Genomic DNA, 20,166 nt, shown 5'->3' on the forward strand with positions numbered 1-20,166 from the left:
TGGTGCAGATTTTCTTCCTATATAATTCTATGACAGTATTTTTATTCTTTTGACAAATTTGTTTTCTAGGAAGACCACTCTGGATTTTCCTATTTTGTGAGTGTTGATCTAAAGATATTTGATATATCTCCATCTACTTTGGGAGTGATTCATTATTCCCTCCTTTATGTTCTCAAACATTTGTCCATGCTATAACTTTAGCATTCAAGCATGCTACATTACTGTAGTTATAATGTGTTTGTCTTCCTTGCTAGACTGTTAAGATTCTTGCAAATAGGAATTTCATCTTATTGATTTGTATTTCCTCCAAGAGCCCAGCCAACTAGTTATGCAAGGTGAAGTTAAGTGTTTAATAAATGTTTTTTAAGTGGATGAATGATAAGGAATGATAAGAAAATTCATTTGTAGAGTGGAGTGTCATGGGATATGTTTAGCCTTTTGGTCTGTGAATACATTTCAAATGGAAAGGAATAAATCTTTAAAACTATCTATCATGTTGGGAATATAGCTCTGTTGGTGGAGTGCCTGACTTGCATGCACAAGGCCCTGGGTTCAATCACCAGCACCACAAAACAAAAACAAAAACAAACAAACAAACAAAAAATCTATCAGTCTTCAGTAAGAAAAACAAGAACCCTCCAAGTGGAGCATGGTAGCATATTTTGTAATCTGAGACTCTGGGAGTCTGGGACTAGAGATCAAAATTTAGAGGGCAGCCTCAGCAATTTAGCAAGACCAATAGCAAATTAGCAAGCTCTCTCAAGATAAAAATTAATAAAAAAGTACCCCTCAAGTGATTAGCTTTTATGCTATCTGCTCTGATAGAGGATGTAGGAATAGGAAATGAAAGCCAAACCTCTTACCACATGAGGGAGAAATAATGCTTCAGAAACTCATTCCTGAAAGGAATACATACCTTTTAAAAACACCATTGATGGCCCAGGCCTGTAATTCCAGCTACTCCAGAGGCTAAAGCAGGAAGATCGCCAGTTCAAGGCCAGCCTTGGCAATTTAGGAAAATCCTGTCTCAAAACAAAATTAAGATGTCTGGGGATATAGATCAGTGATATAGCACCACTGGTTTCAATTCTAGTACCAGAAAAAAATTGTGTGTGTGTGTGTGTGTGTGTGTGTGTGTGTGTGTGTGTTCTGGCAACTCTTTCCAATTGATTAGGTATAGATTTGTAACTGCCTATATTTAATCCCATTCTCTCAAAAGGGCCAGTCTCTGTTTACCTAAATTTAACTTTTTGTCTTTGACACATATAACAAGAAAACCTCAAAGATAGTTCTAATTTCAAAGCAAATAGTAGCTGGGTATGGTGGTGTATGCTTTTAATCCCAGCAACTCAGGAGGCTGAGGCAGGAGTATCACAAGTTTGAGGGCAGCCTCAGCCCTAAGTAACTTAGGGAAACCCCATCTCCCATTAAGAGGGGCTGGGGATATAGCTCAGTGGTAAAGAGCCCTTGGGTTAAATCCTGAGTACCCAAAATTAAAAAAATAAAAATAAAAGCAAATTGTCATTTTCCTATACTAGAACATTCTTATTAAATTTATTCATTTATTAATTTTTTTTTACCAAAAACATGTTTATCATTTTTTTCTCCAGGTACTGGGAATTGAATCCAGGATTGCTCCAACACTGAGCTACAACCCCACTCCTTTTTAATTTTTTTTTTTTTTTTAATTTGAAGACAGGGTCTCACTAACTTGCCTAGGCTAGCTTTGAATTTTTGATTCTTCTGTCTCAGCTTCCTTAGTTGCTAGCATTATAGGTGTGTATCACTACTCCAAGCCATATGTTTATTTTTAATGACACATAATACTTGTATATATTCAGAAAGTACAGTGCAATATTTGAATACATGCATATATTGCATAATGATCAACTTAGGGAAACCAATATATTCAAGATATCACACGATCATCATTTCTTGTGGTGAGTCCATTTAAAACCCCCTTCTATTAATTTTTAAATATATATTACATTATTGTTAAATATGATGTAATAAAACCATCAGAACTTATTCATTCTATTTAATTATGTTTGTACCCATTGGCTAATCTCTCCTTATTCCTCTAGCCTCCCTGCCCTCTCCAGTCTCTGGTAATCACTGTTCTATTTTTTTTACTTCTATGAGAACAGTTTTTTTTTGTTGTTGTTGCTGTTTTTTAGATTTTAAATGTAAGTAATATCATGCAGTATTTGTCTTTCTGTGTCTGGCTTATTTCATTGAATATAATGTACTCCAGTTCAATCCACATTATTATAAAATGTTAGAATTTTGTTCTTCTTATAACTGAATAATATTCCATTTCATATATATGCCCTATTTTATTTGTTCATCCATGAATGGATACTTAGCAAAATCAACCTATTTTAAATAGTGCTGAAATACATAGCGGTGCAAAAATTTCAGCATACTTATTTCTTTTGGACTGCTGGGTCATGTGGTAGTTCTATTTTTAATGTTTTGAGGAACTTCCATATTGTTTTCCATAATGGACACATTAATAAATATTTTTTTTGGTATCAAGGATTGAACTCAGAGGAACTTTACTATTAAGCTACATTACATCCCCAGCCCTTTTAAAAAAATTTTGATTTGTTATATATGACAACAGAAAGCATTACAACTCATATAACACATATAGAGCACAATTTTTCATATCTCTGGTTGTACACACAATAGAATCACATCCTTTGTGTCTTCTTACATGTACTTAGGGTAATGATGACCATTGCCTTATACCATCTTTCCAACCCTTATGCTCCCTCCCTTCCTCTCCCTTCCCTTTGCCCTATCTAGGGTTCCTTTAATCCTCTCATCCCCCTGACCCCAACAGCATATTATGGATCAGCATCCTTAGAACAGACAAATCATTTGGCATTTGTTTTTTTTTTTTGGGGGGGGGGATTGGATAATATCACTTAGCATTATATAGAGAGCCTACTAATTGGAACAAATTCTCATCACATGCATGTCAGATAGAGCTCTAATCTCTAGAATATATAAATAACTCAAAAATCTTAACACCAATAAATAGGCCAAGGTACTGAAAAGACACTTTTAAGAAGAGGATGTACAATCAATCAAAAATGTTCAATATCTCTAGAAATTAGAGAAATGCAAATCAAAACTACTCTAAGGTTTCATCTTACCCCAGGCCCTTTTATTCCTTTTATTTTGAGACAGAGTCTTGCTAAATTTTTTAGGGCCTCACTAAGTTGCTGAGGTTGGATTTGAACTTGCCATCCTCCTGCCTCAGTCTCTGGAGCTGCTGGGATTACAGGCCTGCAACACTGCTCCTGGCCTAATATACATTCTTACTAACAGTCTGCAAGTGCTCCCTTTTCATCACATCTTCACTAACATTTGTTATCTTTTGTCTTTCTTATAATAGTTATTATAATGACTTTAACAAGAGTTAGGTGAAATCTTATTGTGGTTTTGACTTGCATTTTCTTGATGATTAGTGATGTTGAGCATTTGTTTATATACCTGTTGGTCATTTGTACATCTTCTCAAATGTCTGTTTAAGTCTTTTGCCTGCTTTTAAATTGGATTATTTTGTTATTGAATTGAGTTCCTTACATATTCTAAATATTAACTTCTTATCAGATGTATTTTGTATCTTCTCCCATTTGTTAGGTTGTCTCTTCATTCTTTTTTTTTGGAGGGGTGGGTACCAGAGATTAAACTCAGGAGCACTCAACCACTGAGCCATATCCCCACCCTATTTTGTACTTTATTTAGAGACAGGGTCTCACTGAGTTGCTTAATGCCTCACTTTTTACTAAGGATGGCTTTGAACTCGTGATCCTCCTGTCTTAGCCTCCCGAGCCACTGGGATTACAGGCATGTGCCACCACACCTGGCTCTTTATTCAATTTTGAGTTGATTTTTTTGCATGTATAATGAATGATAGGCTCCAGTTTTATTCTTCTTCGTATGGATATCCAATTACCCAGTATCACTTATTAAAGAGACTTTCCTTTTATTAGTGTATATTTTTGACACCTTTGTTGAAGATCATGTACATGTGTGGATTTTTTTCTGAGTTCTCTCTTCTGTTCCACTGATCTATGTATCTGTTTTTTATGCCACTATCATGTTCGTTTGGTTCCTAGACCTTTGTATCATCATCATTGTCATCATTTGTTGTACTGGGAAGTGAACTCAGGGGAACTTTACCACTAAAGTATACTGCAGATTTTAAAAAAATTTTATTTATTTATTTTTTAGACAGAGTCTTGCTAAAGCTGGCCTCAAACTTGTGATCCTCCTTCTTCCTGAGTAGCTGGGATTACAAGCATGCACCACCCCTGTGCCCAGCTATATTATATTTTAAGGTTTGGTAGTGTGATGATACCTCAGTTTTGATCAATCTTTCCTTCTTTCTTTGTTTCTTTCATTGTTTGTTTGTTTCTTTCTTTCTTTGTATTGGGAATTGAACTCAGAACCTCACACATGGTAGTCCAGCACTCTACCACTGAGCTATATGCTCAGCTCCCTTTTAAAATTCATTTTGAGACAGACAGTGTCTCACTGTGTTGTTCAGGCTGGCCTCAAACTTCTGATCCTCCTGCCTTAGCCTCCCATGTAACTGAGATTATGGGGGCGGGGGCACCACTATGCATGGTTATGTTTGATCATTTTGACCCAGAATTACGTTGACTTTTCAGGGTCTTTTGTGGTTCCCTAGAATTTTAGAGGTTCTTTTGTATTTCTGAAAAGAATACCATTGACATTTTAATAGGAATTGCATTAAGTTTATAGGTTGCTTTTTATAGCATGTACATGTTAACATCATTAGTTCTTCCAGCCCATGAACATGGGATATCTTTCTATTTATTTGTGTCCTCTTCAATTTCTTTCATTAGTGTTTCCTAGTTTTCAATTTAGAAATTATTCACTTATATATATTCCTGGGCAATTTTTGGTAGCTATTCTAAGTGGAATCAATTGCCTGATTTGTTATTTATATAGCTCACTATTTTTAAGATGCATTTTTAGTGCAATTGTAGTTATACATAACAGTTGGGTTTATTTTGACATAATCATAAATTTATGGAATTGAATTTGCTCCATTTCAGTCCCCAGTACCTCCTCTTTTCCCTCTATCCTCCCCCTATTTCCTTTCCTCTGCTCCACAAGTCTTCCATTTATTTATTTACTTATTGGTGCTATATAGATATACCTAAAAGTAGAATTCACTGTTGTATATTTATATATGTACATAACATTTGTCAAATTCATTACACATTTCTTCCCCTTTTCCATCCCTTTTCTCGTGCCCCTCAATCTCTCTTCTCTACTCCACTGATATTCCCTCTATCCTTACAAAGTCAGACCACCCATCATTTCCTCCCCCTTACTTTACTGTAGTTTTTGCATGAGAGAAAACATTCAACCCTTGATTTTCTGGGTCTTAGTTCACTTAGCATGATGTTCTCTTACTGGCAAATACCTTGATTTCATTAATCTTTGTGGTTGAATAAAACTCCATTGAATATATGTGCCACTTTTTCTTTATTCATTCATCTGTTGACGGGCATCTGGGCTAGTTCCATAACTTGTCTATTGTGAGTTGGACTGCTATAGACATTAATGTGGCTGCATTCCTATAATTTGCTGATTTTAGATCTTTTTAGAAATATACAAAGGAGTGTGATAACTAACTCATATGGTGGTTTCATTCCCATTTTTTTTTAGGAATCTCTATCTGGTTTTCAAGACTAATTTGCAGTCTCACCAATACTATATAAGACTATGTTTTCTCCCACAACCTTGCCAGCATTTATTTGTGTTCTTGTTGATTGCCATTCTAATTGAAGTGAGATGGAATCTCATTGTGGTTTTGATTTTCATTTTTTCTGATTTCCAGGAATGTTGAATATTTTTTATGTATATGTTGACCATTTGTATTTCTTCTTTGACATGCTACTGATTTTTGTATGTTGATTTTATATCCTGCAGCCTTACTGGATTAATTTATTAGTTCCAGCTGATTTCTTTTTGTAGTTGTGGTGGTAGTCTTTAGCTTTTCTATATATTAAAGACAATGTTGGCAGCAAACAGGAATATTTGACTTCTTTTCCAAATTATGCTTTTTACTCCTTTATTTTGCCTTATTGCTCTGTTTAGGATTTCTGTGGTTTATTGGATACAAGTGGTCAAAGTGGGTATACTTCTTTGTTCCTGATCTCAGAGGAAAAGATGTCATGTCTTCCCATTTAGTATGAGATTGTTTGTGGGTTTGTCATGTGTAGATTTATTGTGTATCTTGTACACTTAATTTTTTGAGGGTTTATTATTATAGTGAACACCTAGACTTTCTGAACTGTGTATAACATGCTTTGTCATGGAGGACAGATATGACCTAGAAAATGTTCCTTGGTGTATTTATCAGGAAAACATACTCAGGATGCAAGCATAAGGGCACAAGTGGATGATCTACTCAGGAGGGTCCTAACTACCCTGTTGAATTTTAAGGTGTGAGAATACTGTATTATCACCTTGTTTCACATGTGAAAATATAATTTGCGTGGAATTCAATAATTCAAAATTTGGGATTTCTTACTCTTTTAGGTAATGAGGTGGTGTTCAAAGTTTTTGCACATAGGTAGCTGAAATTAATGCAGAGAAAATCAGGCTTAGGACAAAAAGGGCAAACTACATTGAGAATATTAACAAAGAATGATACAACACTTAAAGATAAAAGGTCAAGGGATCTAGGGATGTAGCTCTAACATAAATGTGGCCTAGTTTTTATCCCCAGACCACCCTCCGACATGATGAAGAAAAAAAATCTTCTCTCTCTCTCTCTTTCTCTCTCTCTCTCTCTTTTCTTCTAAGTACTGGGCATTGAAACCTGGGATGCTTACCACTGAGCCTTATCCCCAGCCTTTTTTTTTTTTTCATTTTGAGACTGGGTCTTGATAAGTTCTTTGGGTCTCACTAAGCTGTTGAGGCTGGTCGTTTAGATTACAGGCATGCACCACTGGGCCCAGCAAAGATCTCTTTTATTCCCATATTAAGTTTAATTCAGTGGAGAGATTTGGATGTAGGCTACTGTAGACTGATTTCTAGCTTTTTCCATAGAAGAACACTTTATTGTCCCAGGTTAACCAGGAAATAAAAAGCTGATTAGGCCTTAAAAAGAAAGTAGTTACTATGTAGAAAAATTGATGTATAAATGCCCAAAGTGCAATATTTCAAAAGAAAGAATTTAAATTTGAGATTGCCCTCAATTGGATATCAGCTGTTGATTTCTCCCTAGCAAGGTATATTGAGATTCCTCATGACATTAAGAAAAAGTTTAAATTCTCTTAAAATATGCTGATCTTTTAAATTATGAAACTTTGAAAGTAAGTACAATTAATTTAAAGACATAAATTTTAGTCATTCTTCAGACTTGTGTTCAAATATAGGATAATAATTTCCCTTTTGCTATCCCCCCAAAAATTTATGAGTGATGTTTCAAGTCCACGAAAGAGACTTACTATACCAACTATTGCTGTTAGTCTATGATGGCATAAAGGATGTGATTCACTTTCTAATCAGCTCATTTAAAAATATATTATTCACAATTTGGTATAGGACAGAATCTTTTTAGATGTCTTCCTGAGGGAAGGCAGAAAAGGAATGTTAGATTTCTTAATATAAGAGAAAACATTAAATAATGTTTCAGAAACAGTATTTTTATTTTATTCATACTGTGGCTAATAGCTACTGATATAATTTTTTCCCTTCTTTGCTTAGTTTCTGTGAACTATGAATCTCTGAATATGTTCATAAATCCAGATTCCTAAATGAAATTAAAGAAATAGGATGGGTGGGCTGGAGTTGTGGCTCAGTGGTAGAGCACTTGTTTGGCATATGTGAGGTACTGGGTTCTATCTTCAGCACCACATAAAATAATAAATAACATAAAGGAGTTAACATAAAGGTATTATGTTCATCTACAACTATTTTTTAAAAAAGAAATAGGGGGCTGGGGTTGTGGTTCAGTGGTAGAGCTCTCACCTAGCATGTGCGAGGCCTTGGGGTTCAGTCCTCTACACCACATAAAAATAAATAAAATAAATGTATTAAAAAAGAAATAGAATGGGTAAGCCACATCTAGTTTAAACAATTATTTGAAATAACTCATGCTGCCATTGCCATATTTTCCCAACTCCCTATTAATCAGCACATATGACTGCACCTGGTAAGTGACAGTTGACAGTTGTGCTGTGTGTGTATGTGAGGTACTAGAAATGCATCTCAGGCCTCACACATGTTAAGTACTTTATTACTGAGCTATGGCCCCAGCCTGATTCCTCTTTTTTCAAATAGTATACCTTACTAGTTCCAACTATACCTTCTCTGGATTAGTTATGCAGTCATGTTTGTGACATTTTTTCTTACATTAAAAGACATATAATCAATCAACAAACATATGAAAAAATGTTCAACATTGCTAGCAATTAGAGAAATGCAAATAAAAACTACTCTAAGGTGCTGGGGCTGGGGCTCAGCAGTAGCTCACTTTCCTGGCATGTGTGAGGCACTGGGTTCACTTCTCAGCACCCCATATAAATAAATAAAATAAAGGTCTATCAACAACTTAAAAAAAAAAAAACTACTCTAAGATTTCATCTCACTCCAGTCAGAATGGCAGATATCAAAAATACAAACAACAATAAGTGTTGGCAAGGATATGGGGAAAAAGGCACACTCATACATTGCTGGTGGGACTGCAAATTGGTGCAGCCACTATGGAAGGCAGTATGGAGATTCCTTGGAAAACCGGGAATGAAACCACCATTTGACCCATACCCAAAGGATTTAAAAACAGCACACTACAGGGACATAGCCACATCAATGTTTATAGCAGCACAATTCACAATAGCTAAATTGTGGAACCAACCTAGATGTCCTTTAATAGATGAATGGATAGGGAAATTTTGGTATGTATACACAATGGAATATTACTCAGCATTAAAAGAGAATAAAATCATGGCATTTGCAAGTAAATGGATGGAGTCAGAGAAGGTAATGCTAAGTGAAGTTAGCCAATCCCAAAAAACCAAAGGCCTTTTCTTTGATATGAGGATGCTGACTTGTAATGGTGATGGGAAAGAAGCATGGGAGGAATGGAGGAACTTTAGATAGGGCAAAGAGTGGGGAGGGGCAGGGAGGGGGCAAAGGGGTAGGAATGATGGTAGAGTGAGTAAGATATCATTACCCTAAGTACACGTATGTAAGACACGAATGGTGTGAAAATACTTTGTGTACAATCAGTGACTTGAAAAATTGTGCTCTATATGTGTAATATGAAATGAATTACATTCTGCCATCATGTATAATGAATTAGAATAAATAAATAATTTAAGAAAAAAGACATATAAGGAATGGGGCTGTAGCTCAGTGGTAAAACACTTGCCTCTCCCGTGTGAGGCACTGGATTCGATACTCAGAACCACATAAAAATAAAGATACTGTGTGTTCATCTACAACTTATATGTGTGTGTGTGTGTGTGTGTATGTATAAAAGACATATAAAAGCAGGACACTGTGGGGTATACCTGTAATCCCTGCAACTTGGGAGGCTGTGGCAGGATTGCAAGTTGGAGGTAGCCTCAGCAGCTAAGTAAGGCGCTAAACAACTTAGAGAGACCCTGCCTCTAAATACATAAATAAATAGAGGCTATGGATGTCACCCAGAGGGTAAGTCAATTCTGGATTTAATCACTAGTACAAAATAAAATTACATATAAACTGGACACAGTGGCACAAATCTGTAATCCCACTTGAGGATTACTCAGAAATTGAGGCAAGAGGATTGTGAGTCTGGGGATAGCATGGGCAACATATCAAGACCTTGTCTCAACCCTCATTCTAGATGAGAATAGGCACTGTGTCTAAAATTGGTCAGTGTGGCTAAATTGACACAGTTTATGCTTCTATCACAGTATATGTATTGCAATGGTGACAATGAGACCTGTAACATTTTGCTTAAGCTCACAAGTGAAAATAGGTAATAAGAAAAATGCTGGCATTTCAATATTAAAAATGATTAATGAGGGGCTAGGGTTGTGGGTCAGTGGTAGAGCACTCACTTAACATGCATGAGGCACTGGGTTCGATCCTCAGCACCACATAAATATAAAATAAAGATATTGTGTCCACCTATAACTAAAAAAATAAATATTTTTAAAAAATGATTAATGAAACAAGTACTTTCTGCAGTTCAAGTTCTAGAAAAAGAAGACCATGTCTAAGAAGCAAAATAAAAAATGCCTATTCATTCATACACAATTACCTCTGTTTTCTCTTTAAAAAAAAATCCACCATTTGACCCAGCCATCGCCCTTCTCGGACTATTCCCTGAGGATCTTAAAAGAGCATACTATAGGGATACTGCCACATTAATGATCATAGCGGCACAATTCACAATAGCTAGACTGTGGAACCAACCTAGATGCCCTTCAATAGATGAATGGATAAAAAAAAGTGGCATCTATACACAATGGAGTATTACGCAGCACTAAAAAATGACAAAATCATAGAATTTGCAGGGAAATGGATGGCATTAGAGCAGATAATGCTAAGCGAAGCTAGCCAATCCTTAAAAAACAAATGCCAAATGTCTTCTTTGATATAAAGAGAGCAACTAAGAACAGAACAGGGAGGAAGAGCATGAGGAAAAGATTAACATTAAACAAAGACGAGTGGGGGAAGAGAAAGGGAGAGAGAAGGGAAAGCATATGGAAATGGTAGGAGACCCTCAATGTTACACAAAATTACATATAAGAGGTTGTGAGGGGAAAGGGGGGGAAACAAGGGAGAGAATTGAACAACAGCAGATGAGGTAGAGAGGGAAGATGGGAGGGGAGGGGAGGGGGATAGTAGGGGATAGGAAAGGTAGCAGAATACAACAGTCACAAATATGGAATTATGTAAAAATGTGAGTGTGTAACCGATGTGATTCTGCAATTTGTATTTGGGGTAAAAATGGGAGTTCATAACGCAATTGAGTCAAATGTATGAAAGATGATATGTCATGAGCTTTGTAATGTTTTGAACAACCAATAAAAAAAAGAGAGAAAAAAAAAATAACGAGGATGATTTTTTTTTCTTTTTGTCGTGCTGGGGATTGAACCCAGGGCCTTGTACATGCTAGGCAAGCACTCTACCAACTTAGCTATATCCCCAGCCCCCACGAGGATGATTTTTTGTTGTTGCTTTCATTTTACTTTATTATTTGCTTAGCATCTATTTTTTGTACATATTAATGGAGTTCAGTGAGATATAAATTATTGATATATAATATGTAATAGTATTTACATAATGCATATATTATATACATTACATAATATACAATATTACATTACATATATTATATAATATCCAATATTATATTGCACATATGCATTATATATTATATATTGTGTACAATACATACTATATAATATAAATGCACATATTATATATATATATATATATATATATGACAGAATCTTAGTTTCTATACTCAGGCTGACCTTGAACTCCTTAGTTCAAGGGATCTTTCTGCCTCCTCCTCCTCAGTAACTGGGACCACAAACATGTCCCACTGTATTCCAGCGTGATATTTTAACAGCTATAAACAGCATGCATTGATCAAATTAGGGTAATTAGCTTTTCCCCTCCTATGTTTCTTTATGTTTGGATCATTTGATCTCTCTTCTGTACCTTCCCAAAATATATAATAAGGTATTCTGAGCTGGAGAACACCAGAACTTATTCCTGATATCTAGCTATGTTTTAGTACCCATAATCCAACTTCCTTATATCCACCCTCCCAACCCATCTACCACTTTGAAACCTCTGGTAATCACCATTATTTTCTGCATTCAGGTCCATGTTTTTAGCTTTCACATATAAGAGAAAACATTGTCTTTCAGTGTCTGACATAATGTTTGACATAATGCCCTCCATTTCTATCCATTTTGCTGCAAATGGCATGATTTTATTTTTATTTGTGGCTGAAGAATATTACATTTTATATACAAGCCATATTTTCTTTATCCTTTCATCTGGTAATGGGCACCTAGGTTGACTCCTTATCTTAACTATTGTGAATAGTGTTACAATAAACATGGAAGTGCAGGAATCTCATTAGTATGCTGATTTTTATTTTCCTTTGGATATATACTCAGAAGGATTGCTGGATCTTATGGTAGATCTATTTCTAATGTTTTATGGAGCCTCTGTACTGGCTATACCCCACTAACAGTGTTTTGAGTTTCTTTTCACCACATTCTCACCAGCACATTATTTGTTTTAAATATTTTTTACTTGTAGCTGGACTTAATACCTTTATTTTATTTATTTATTTTTATGTGGTACTGAAGATCAAATCCAATGCCTCTCATGTGCCAGCCCACACATTAGTTTTTGACTGTCTGATAATCTCTGTTTTTACTGGAGTGATGTAATATCACATGGTGGTTTTGGTGTGTGTTTCCCTGATAACTACATGTTGAACATTTTTTATATATTTGTTAATCATTTGTATTTCTTTTGTGAAATCTTTACTTATATCTTTAGTCCATTGTTAATTGGATTATTTGGCTTTTCGTTCATGATTTTTCAGAAGCATGTGATCTAGTTTGTCATCTCTCCAAGTGTCTCAAGCTTCTCCTTTCTCATACTGCCTTCCTTTTCATGGTTTTTAAAGGGTGAGAAAGACACTAAAAGAGGATGAAACAAATCACTAATTCTTTTCCCATTGTTATCTTTGAGATAACAAAATCACTACATATAGGGAATATTGCAGAAATTTGAAGCTATTGCTTAATATGGGTCTTGAGAATTATATATAGATTTTCAATGGTCCATGCTTTCACACTAGTACTCTAAAATCGTATATCTTTTCATATAAACAAAGTAAAATAAGCTATTGAGATTTCACTTCTCAAGTTTGAAATTAGGCTATTATGGTACATTAATTTAGTGTGTAGTCCAGTAAAATATTTCACATTATTTCTTATTTATTCTAGTGATTCTAGCTTTCCTTTCAGAGTTTATTCTATTATCTTTGTGGTTTTGTTTCACTAGATGGTTTCCGAAAGGTGCTTGCAATGGAAAATGGAAAGGTTTTACAAGGGAAGACATTAACTATGGAATTTCAACATCCATTCTTCAAAAAGGGAGGATCCAGCCTTCTAGAAAACATCAAGCGCAAGGTAAGGGGACTGTTGCCACAAACTCTTCTGTAGCATTTGGGCAGTGGCTAGTTTTTCCTTAATCTAAATATTTCAGTTTTTGTAAGTTTTAAGGGTCAAGTTGCTGGAATTTGGCAATTGGAAATTCATTTGCTAGGTACTTTTTCTAGTTCTCTAGAAAGATGACTTTTAGATATCAGTTTATCTATAGACTTATTATTATGTTTCCTTGGTATATTTTATTGCCATTTCATCTTTTTCTCATGCAGATGGGAATATAACATTTTAGCAAGTAAGCAGAAGAGACAAGGTTAAATTATAAATTAGTAACTATTTATATTTTTCCTAACATACAAGATAACTGCTGAACTTGCCTGTTCACTCCCAGAGCTAATTATTAGTCAAGGCAGAATTGTAATAAAGTTTTCCATTCATGAGATGTCTATGTATGTGGATACTTTGCATGAACCTATGTATAGATGACATCAGTGTACTGGAAGTTTAAGACCAAAATCAAAACCAGAAAGATTTGGATTATCACTTAGATTAGTGGTTCTCATTATATGATCTGTGAACACCCTAACTTTCTTGAGACATTTTTTCAGGGACCTGTGATATTGAAACTATTTTCTTAATAATACAAAGATTTCTTGGCTTTTTTCACTCTTTATTCTTTCCTGAGTACAGTGGAATATCTCCAAGGTTACATGATGTCTGATTGCATCATCACTCTAATATTAATACATAATGTACATATTATTGTAAATTTCTTTTGGTACTAGGGATTTAACCCCAGGGTGCTTCACCAGTGGGCTGTCTCCCCAATCTCCCCCCTTCCCCTTAAAGACTGGATCTCGCTAAGTTGCTTAGAGCCTTGTTAATTTACCAAGGCTGGTCTTGAACTTGTGATCCTCCTGTCTCAGCTTCCCAACCCACTGGGATTACAGGTGTGCACCACTGTGCCCAGAAATTAATAAATATTCAAAATTTTATCAAATTTAAATTCTGATATGGTAAATATTCACAAATATAAGCCATATAAATAAAACCATAGTATTCATCTTAGATGTGGTGACCTTGGAATGACCTTCCCATTCTGTGAGGTAGAAGAATGAAGAACAAAGCTAAATTAAGATGAATCAGCTGGGCACTGTGGCATCTGCCTCCAGTGACTCAGGAGGCTGAGACAGGAAGATTGCAAATTCAAGACCAGCCTCACCCTGCCCTCAGGAACTTAGTGAGACTGTGTCTCAAACCAAAAAAAAAAAAAGAAATTAAAAAGACTGGGAATATGGCTCAGTGGTAAAGTACCCCTGGGTTCAATCCCCAGTTTAAAAAAAAAAAAAGATGAATAATTATCCCATATGTTGAAAGAGGAGTCACTTGGGATTTCCCAAGTGACAAATATAAGCCATATAAATATACTACTGAGCACTTTTTTTTCTTTTTTTTTTTTTGTACTGAGGATTGAACTTAGGGCCACTCCACCACTGAGGCACATCCCCAGCCCTATTTTTTTATTTTATTTAGAGACAGGGTCTCACTGAGTTGCTCAGGGCCTCACTATTGCTGAGGCTGGCTTTGAACTCACGATCCTTCTGCCTTAGCATTCCCAGCTGCTGGAATTACAGACATGCACAACCATGCCCAGTTTCTGAACACTTATTTTTGCTCTCATTCGGAGTAATATTTAGATATATGAACTCAACAGTGTTGTTGTTGTTGTTGTTGTTGTTATTATTATTATTATTATTATTATTATTATTATTATTTGGTGCCTGGAATTGAAACTAGGGCCTCATGTATAGGCTAATTTCTTTCTTTCTTTCTTTCTTTTTTGGTACCAGGGATTGAACCCTGGAGCACTATCCACTGAGCCATATCCCCTGCTTCTTTTTATATTTTATTTAGAGAGAGGATCTCATTGAGTTGCTTAGGGCCTTGCTATGTTGCTGAGGCTGGTTTTGAAGTCACGATCCTCCTGCCTCAGCCTCCCTAGCCACTGGGATTACAGGCATGCACCACCACACCTGGCTTATTTTAATTTCTTATTTAAATAAACAAAAAACTTTAAATGTGTTTTTCTTGTATAAGTATACTTGTTAGCTTTTAAGTTCTTTCATTTAGTGAATATTTGGGAAATGATACATACCCTCCACAGAGAAGATGACCAGGTTATGGCCTACAAACAGGACAAGCAATTTTTTCATTTATTAAAGAATGAAAACAGGTATCTGTTTCACTGCAAATATAATTGTACCTTCTTCTGAATCTTGATACAATTTATTATCTGTGCTACTCAATTGCCATTTATTGCATACTGCTTTTCCTAGATAGCCATCTATTTGTGTCTAAACATCTAACTTTCTTGATCTTTTTAAATTTTTTTATTTATTTAATATTAATCAAAAAAATTTTTGGTACTGGGGATTGAATCCAGAAGCACTTTACCTTTGAGCAATATTACAGCCCATTTTGTTTTGAGACATGGTCTCACTAAATTGCTTAGGGCCTTACTGAATTGCTGAGGCTGGAATTGCACTTGTGATCCTCCTGCCTTAGCCTCCTGAGTCACTGGGATTATGGGCATGTACCACCATGCCACTCTTCTGATCTGTAAAATTTATATAAGCAATCTTTGATAGTCAGCTTAGTCGTTAGACAAGTTTACAGCAGGCAAAAATATACTGGAAGCTTTTCTTCAGAATTCCAGAGTTTCAACTTAAGGGTCCTAGAACCTCTAGTTTCTTGTTTGCTAGAAGCCAGTCTCACTCATATTAGTGGCATGACGTAAAGATTCATTTTAGAGAAATTGGTAACATGATGTGTTGCTTTATTCTGTTAAAGTTTTGTTTTTGTTACTTCTCATCTGTGTTTAATGTTGATTAAAAATTTTTATTGTATGTATACCATGAGATAATGAATGAGTGAGAGTTTTTAAAGATCTAATAAATATGATGATAATGCACCTTATGGGCATACTCCCACCAACAGCAGAGATCTAAATCATTAAAGCCTGTTCAGTCACCACCTGTGGAAATAATTACAACAATGTTATTATAGACGTTATTCTGCATTAAATTATAAAGCCTTCTTAGCATGGTGCTTCTTTTTATAAAATACATACTGCAGTATGCACTTAACGCAGCAGGCCTATAAAATGAATCTATAGTCTAACTTGGATTGTTTCTGAGAATTAACCACATTGTAGATTATCCATAATCTAAAGCCCCTCCCCAACATTGATCTTAATAGCTCCCAACAGGAAATAACTAGGTGAGGGTCAGAGCTAAAACTTAAATATAATGAAATATATTTATGAGAGTGCCTATCTAAGTTAATATACTTCCATATGTGTCAAAGTCATGTATAATTGTCTTTTAGATTTTCTGTTTTGCTATAATACATACTTTATTCTCTCTGTAGGCTTTTTCAATTCTTTAGGGATAAAAACTGTGATTTACCCATATTTGCACTATTGTTAATGTGTAAATTGTACTCAACATATGCTGAATTTAGGAAATATTTATTGCAGATCTCCTCTGTGTAAGGTATTGTTCTAGGTAATGGTGAGAAGGATAGAAGGAGACTATCTTTCAATTAGTGGGAGAGATGATAATGTATGTAATAACTGTAATATGAGGCATAGTTTGCTTAGTGCTACAATAAAGGCACATTTATAGAATTCAGTCTACTGTTTTAGATTAATCATATATCTTTTCCCTTCCATTAGTGCCAATAATGGAGAGTTGATGGTATGTGAAATTTCTAACCAGCCCGACTGTATTCTGTTTTCATTTTAGGTGCCAACAATGAAAATTGAGAATGTCAAAACTTACCCTTGTGAGTTGCAGAGAATAATGAGTGAAGTGCGGGATATGACAGACAAGCAGAGTAACATGGATGCCAAATTTGCAGAACTGAAAAAGTGGGTGTTTATCAAGATTTCCAATGTCTGTTTCCAAGGTTTAAAGGTTGATTGCTTCTGAGTTGAGAAACTGAACTCTTGTTTTCCATGGCACTTTAATGAGGTTTCTTTCAAGTTAAACCGCAGCACTGAATCAAATGCTTTAGTGTTTGGACTGCTGCTAATGTGCCAGTGGGCTCAGATCATGTAATTGTGGCTGACTAGAAGACCACTGTATAAATCAGAAATAAACTATTGGCATCCAAAACAACTGTGCAGGCATGAGTGGTATAGCAGATAGCAGTTTTCATTTGACAATAGAAAACAGAAAAATATATAGGTTCTGTATTTAAGTAACCTGACCTAAATTCCTGGCTAATTCTTTCCTTGGACTAGTTTTTAAAAATGTTCTGTGAAATGCATACTTTAAGATGTATTTCATTGCTTTCTGAGGAGCTACCATGTATAGAATATAGCATGCAGTTATTCTAACCTTTATTAAGAATATAGTATTCAAAGGCAAAATTTAAATGGTTTAGTAGTCCCAAAATAATACCTGTGATAAAAAATTATAACCTTTTTTTCTTAGTGGAGATGTATGTGAATATTTTCCAGTAAATGTTCATCAGTATTCAAATTAAACTTGAACTCCTTTCCAAATCTTTCGATGAACTGCAAATGTACCTTTAATTTCATGATTCAATCTTTTGTAATTGACTTAGTAAATTAAACTTTTCATATTCATCAAGGGAGAAAAGAGTGAGGAAGTAAGGAGAATGGAAGTAGTTTTCTTGCTTTTTCATCAACATTGAAAATAAGCCCAGATTTTCATTGACATTGACCATGAGCCAACCCTTCATATTAATTCTGGATATCAGCCTGTTGTTAAACGTTAACCATAACATACAGATACATCATGTGGTTGATGATCCTCCAGTGGGTTCTGGCTTGTTTTATAGGTAAAACAGACCAGAAAATATTGGGCAATAGTGAACTAGATGGCCTTCTGAGGTTTCTTCTGGCCCCAAATTTGTGATACTTTCCCATTGTGGAATTTGGATTGTATTAGAACACATTTAAAAGTCATTTTGTATAGGAAATTTAGTCTCTTAATCTGGTACAAAGTATCTCTTGTCATACCATTCAGTGAAAGTATAGATGTGTTAGTTTGGCATAAATCCACCATCCTAGAGTTTTAAGTGTTCTTTCAGCCTTTTATGAACTATGTCTCTATTCCTAATCCTATGAATGTTATGACTACATTAGAAGCATATGGATTTGTGGGGGTGGGGTTGTGGCTCAGTGGTAGATTGCTTGCCTGGCACATGTGAGGTACTGGGTTTGATCCTCAGCACCACATAAAGACAAACAAACAAATAAATAAAATCATGGCATTTGCAGGTAGTGGATGGAGTTTGAGAAGACAGTGCTAAGTGAAGTTAGGCAATCCCCAAAAGACAAATGCTGAATGTTTTCTCTGATATAAGGTGATTGACTCATAGTGGGGTAGGGAGGGAGAGCATGGGAGGAATAGATGAACTCTATATAGGGCAGAGGGGTGGGAGGAGAAAAGAGAGGGCAAGGGGTTAGCAATAATGGTGGAATGTGATGGATATCATTATCCAAAGTACATGTATGAAGGCATGAATTGGTATGAACATACTTTATATAGAGAGATATGAAAAAATGTGTTCTATATGTATAATAAGAATTGTATTATACATAATACACTGTCATGTATTTAAGAAATGAAAACAATCAATCAATAAACAAATGTATTATATCCATCTACAACTAAAAAAATGAAAATAAAGAAGTATATGGGTTTTTAATGATTCTCAGATTCTCCTGTCTAGAAGAGACTACCTTAATAGTAGTCTTTCTCTCAAAAAAAATTACTGTGTGATACAGAGGTGTAGATCAGTGGTGCAGCATATAACTAGCATGGACAAGTCCCTGAATTTGGTCTCCAGCACCACATACAAAAAAGGGAAAAATTAGTGTGATATCTGTATGGACTAATTCACTGACAAAGTTTGAAAAGTATTAGATTTTAAGCCTGAAATATTCAGGCAGGATAATGGGAGGTGGCAATCTTCATGAAGAACATGTTTTTGAGACTTTTATTTTTTAATTAATTTTTTAATTATGACAGTGGAATGTATTACAATACTTATTACACATAGAGCACAATTTTTCATATCTCTGGTTGTATACTAAGTATATTCACACTAATTTGTGTCTTCATACCTGTACTTTGGATAATAATGACCATCACATTCCACCATCATTTCTAACCCCATGCCCCCTCCCTTCCCCTCCCACCTCTCTGCCCTATCTAGAGTTAGTCTATTCCTCCCATGCTCCCCCTCCCTACCCCACTATGAATCAGCATCCTTACATCAGAGAAAACATTTGGCATTTGGTATTTTGGGATTGACCAACTTCACTTAGCATTATCTTCTCTAACTCCATCCATTTACCTGCAAATGCCATGATTTTATTCTCTTTTATTGCTGAGTAATATTCCTTTGTGTATATATGCCACATTTTTTTATCCGTTCATCTACTGAAGGGCATCTAGGTTAGTTCCACAGTTTAGCTGTTGTGAATTGGGCTGCTTAAACATTGATGTGACTGTGTCCCTGTAGTATGCTGTTTTAAAGTCCTTTGGGTATAGACTGAGGAGAAGGATAGCTGGGTCAAATGGTGGTTCCATTCCCAATTTTTCAAGAAATCTCCATACTGCTTTCCATATTGGCTGCACCAATTTGCAGTCCCACCAGCAGTGTATGAGTGTTCCTTTTTCCCCACATCCTTGCCAACACTTATTGTTGCCTATATTCTTAAGAACTGCCATTCTGACTGGAGTGAGATGAAATCTTACAGTAGTTTTGATTTGCATTTTTCTGATTGCTAGAGATGTTGAAGATTTTTCATATATTTGTTGATTGTAAATTATCTTCTGAGAGAAGTGTCTGTTCAGGTCCTTGGCCTGATTAAGTTATTTGGGTTATTATTTTGGTACTTAGATTTAGTCTGCTTCCTTAACCCAGTAGA

General features: G+C 35.3%; 1 protein-coding gene and 1 non-coding gene across 2 annotated transcripts in view; both read left to right on the forward strand.

Annotated features, from left to right (window-relative positions):
• The window catches only part of LOC143638546 (heat shock factor protein 3-like), a 50,315-nt gene that overhangs the window by 15,396 nt on the left and 14,753 nt on the right, over positions 1 to 20,166 (forward strand). The window contains exons 3-4 of the mRNA XM_077106446.1: positions 13,093 to 13,220; positions 17,003 to 17,127. Of these exons, the coding sequence (XP_076962561.1) occupies positions 13,093 to 13,220; positions 17,003 to 17,127 (253 nt within the window). The remainder of the gene's footprint in view (positions 1 to 13,092; positions 13,221 to 17,002; positions 17,128 to 20,166) is intronic.
• Positions 9,880 to 10,002, forward strand: LOC143639573 (small nucleolar RNA SNORA1). The gene has a single exon (XR_013154721.1). It is a non-coding gene; the product is annotated as a small nucleolar RNA SNORA1 (small nucleolar RNA).

Source organism: Callospermophilus lateralis, chromosome X (genome assembly GCF_048772815.1).
Source record: "Callospermophilus lateralis isolate mCalLat2 chromosome X, mCalLat2.hap1, whole genome shotgun sequence".
NCBI classification, from domain to species: domain Eukaryota; kingdom Metazoa; phylum Chordata; class Mammalia; order Rodentia; family Sciuridae; genus Callospermophilus; species Callospermophilus lateralis.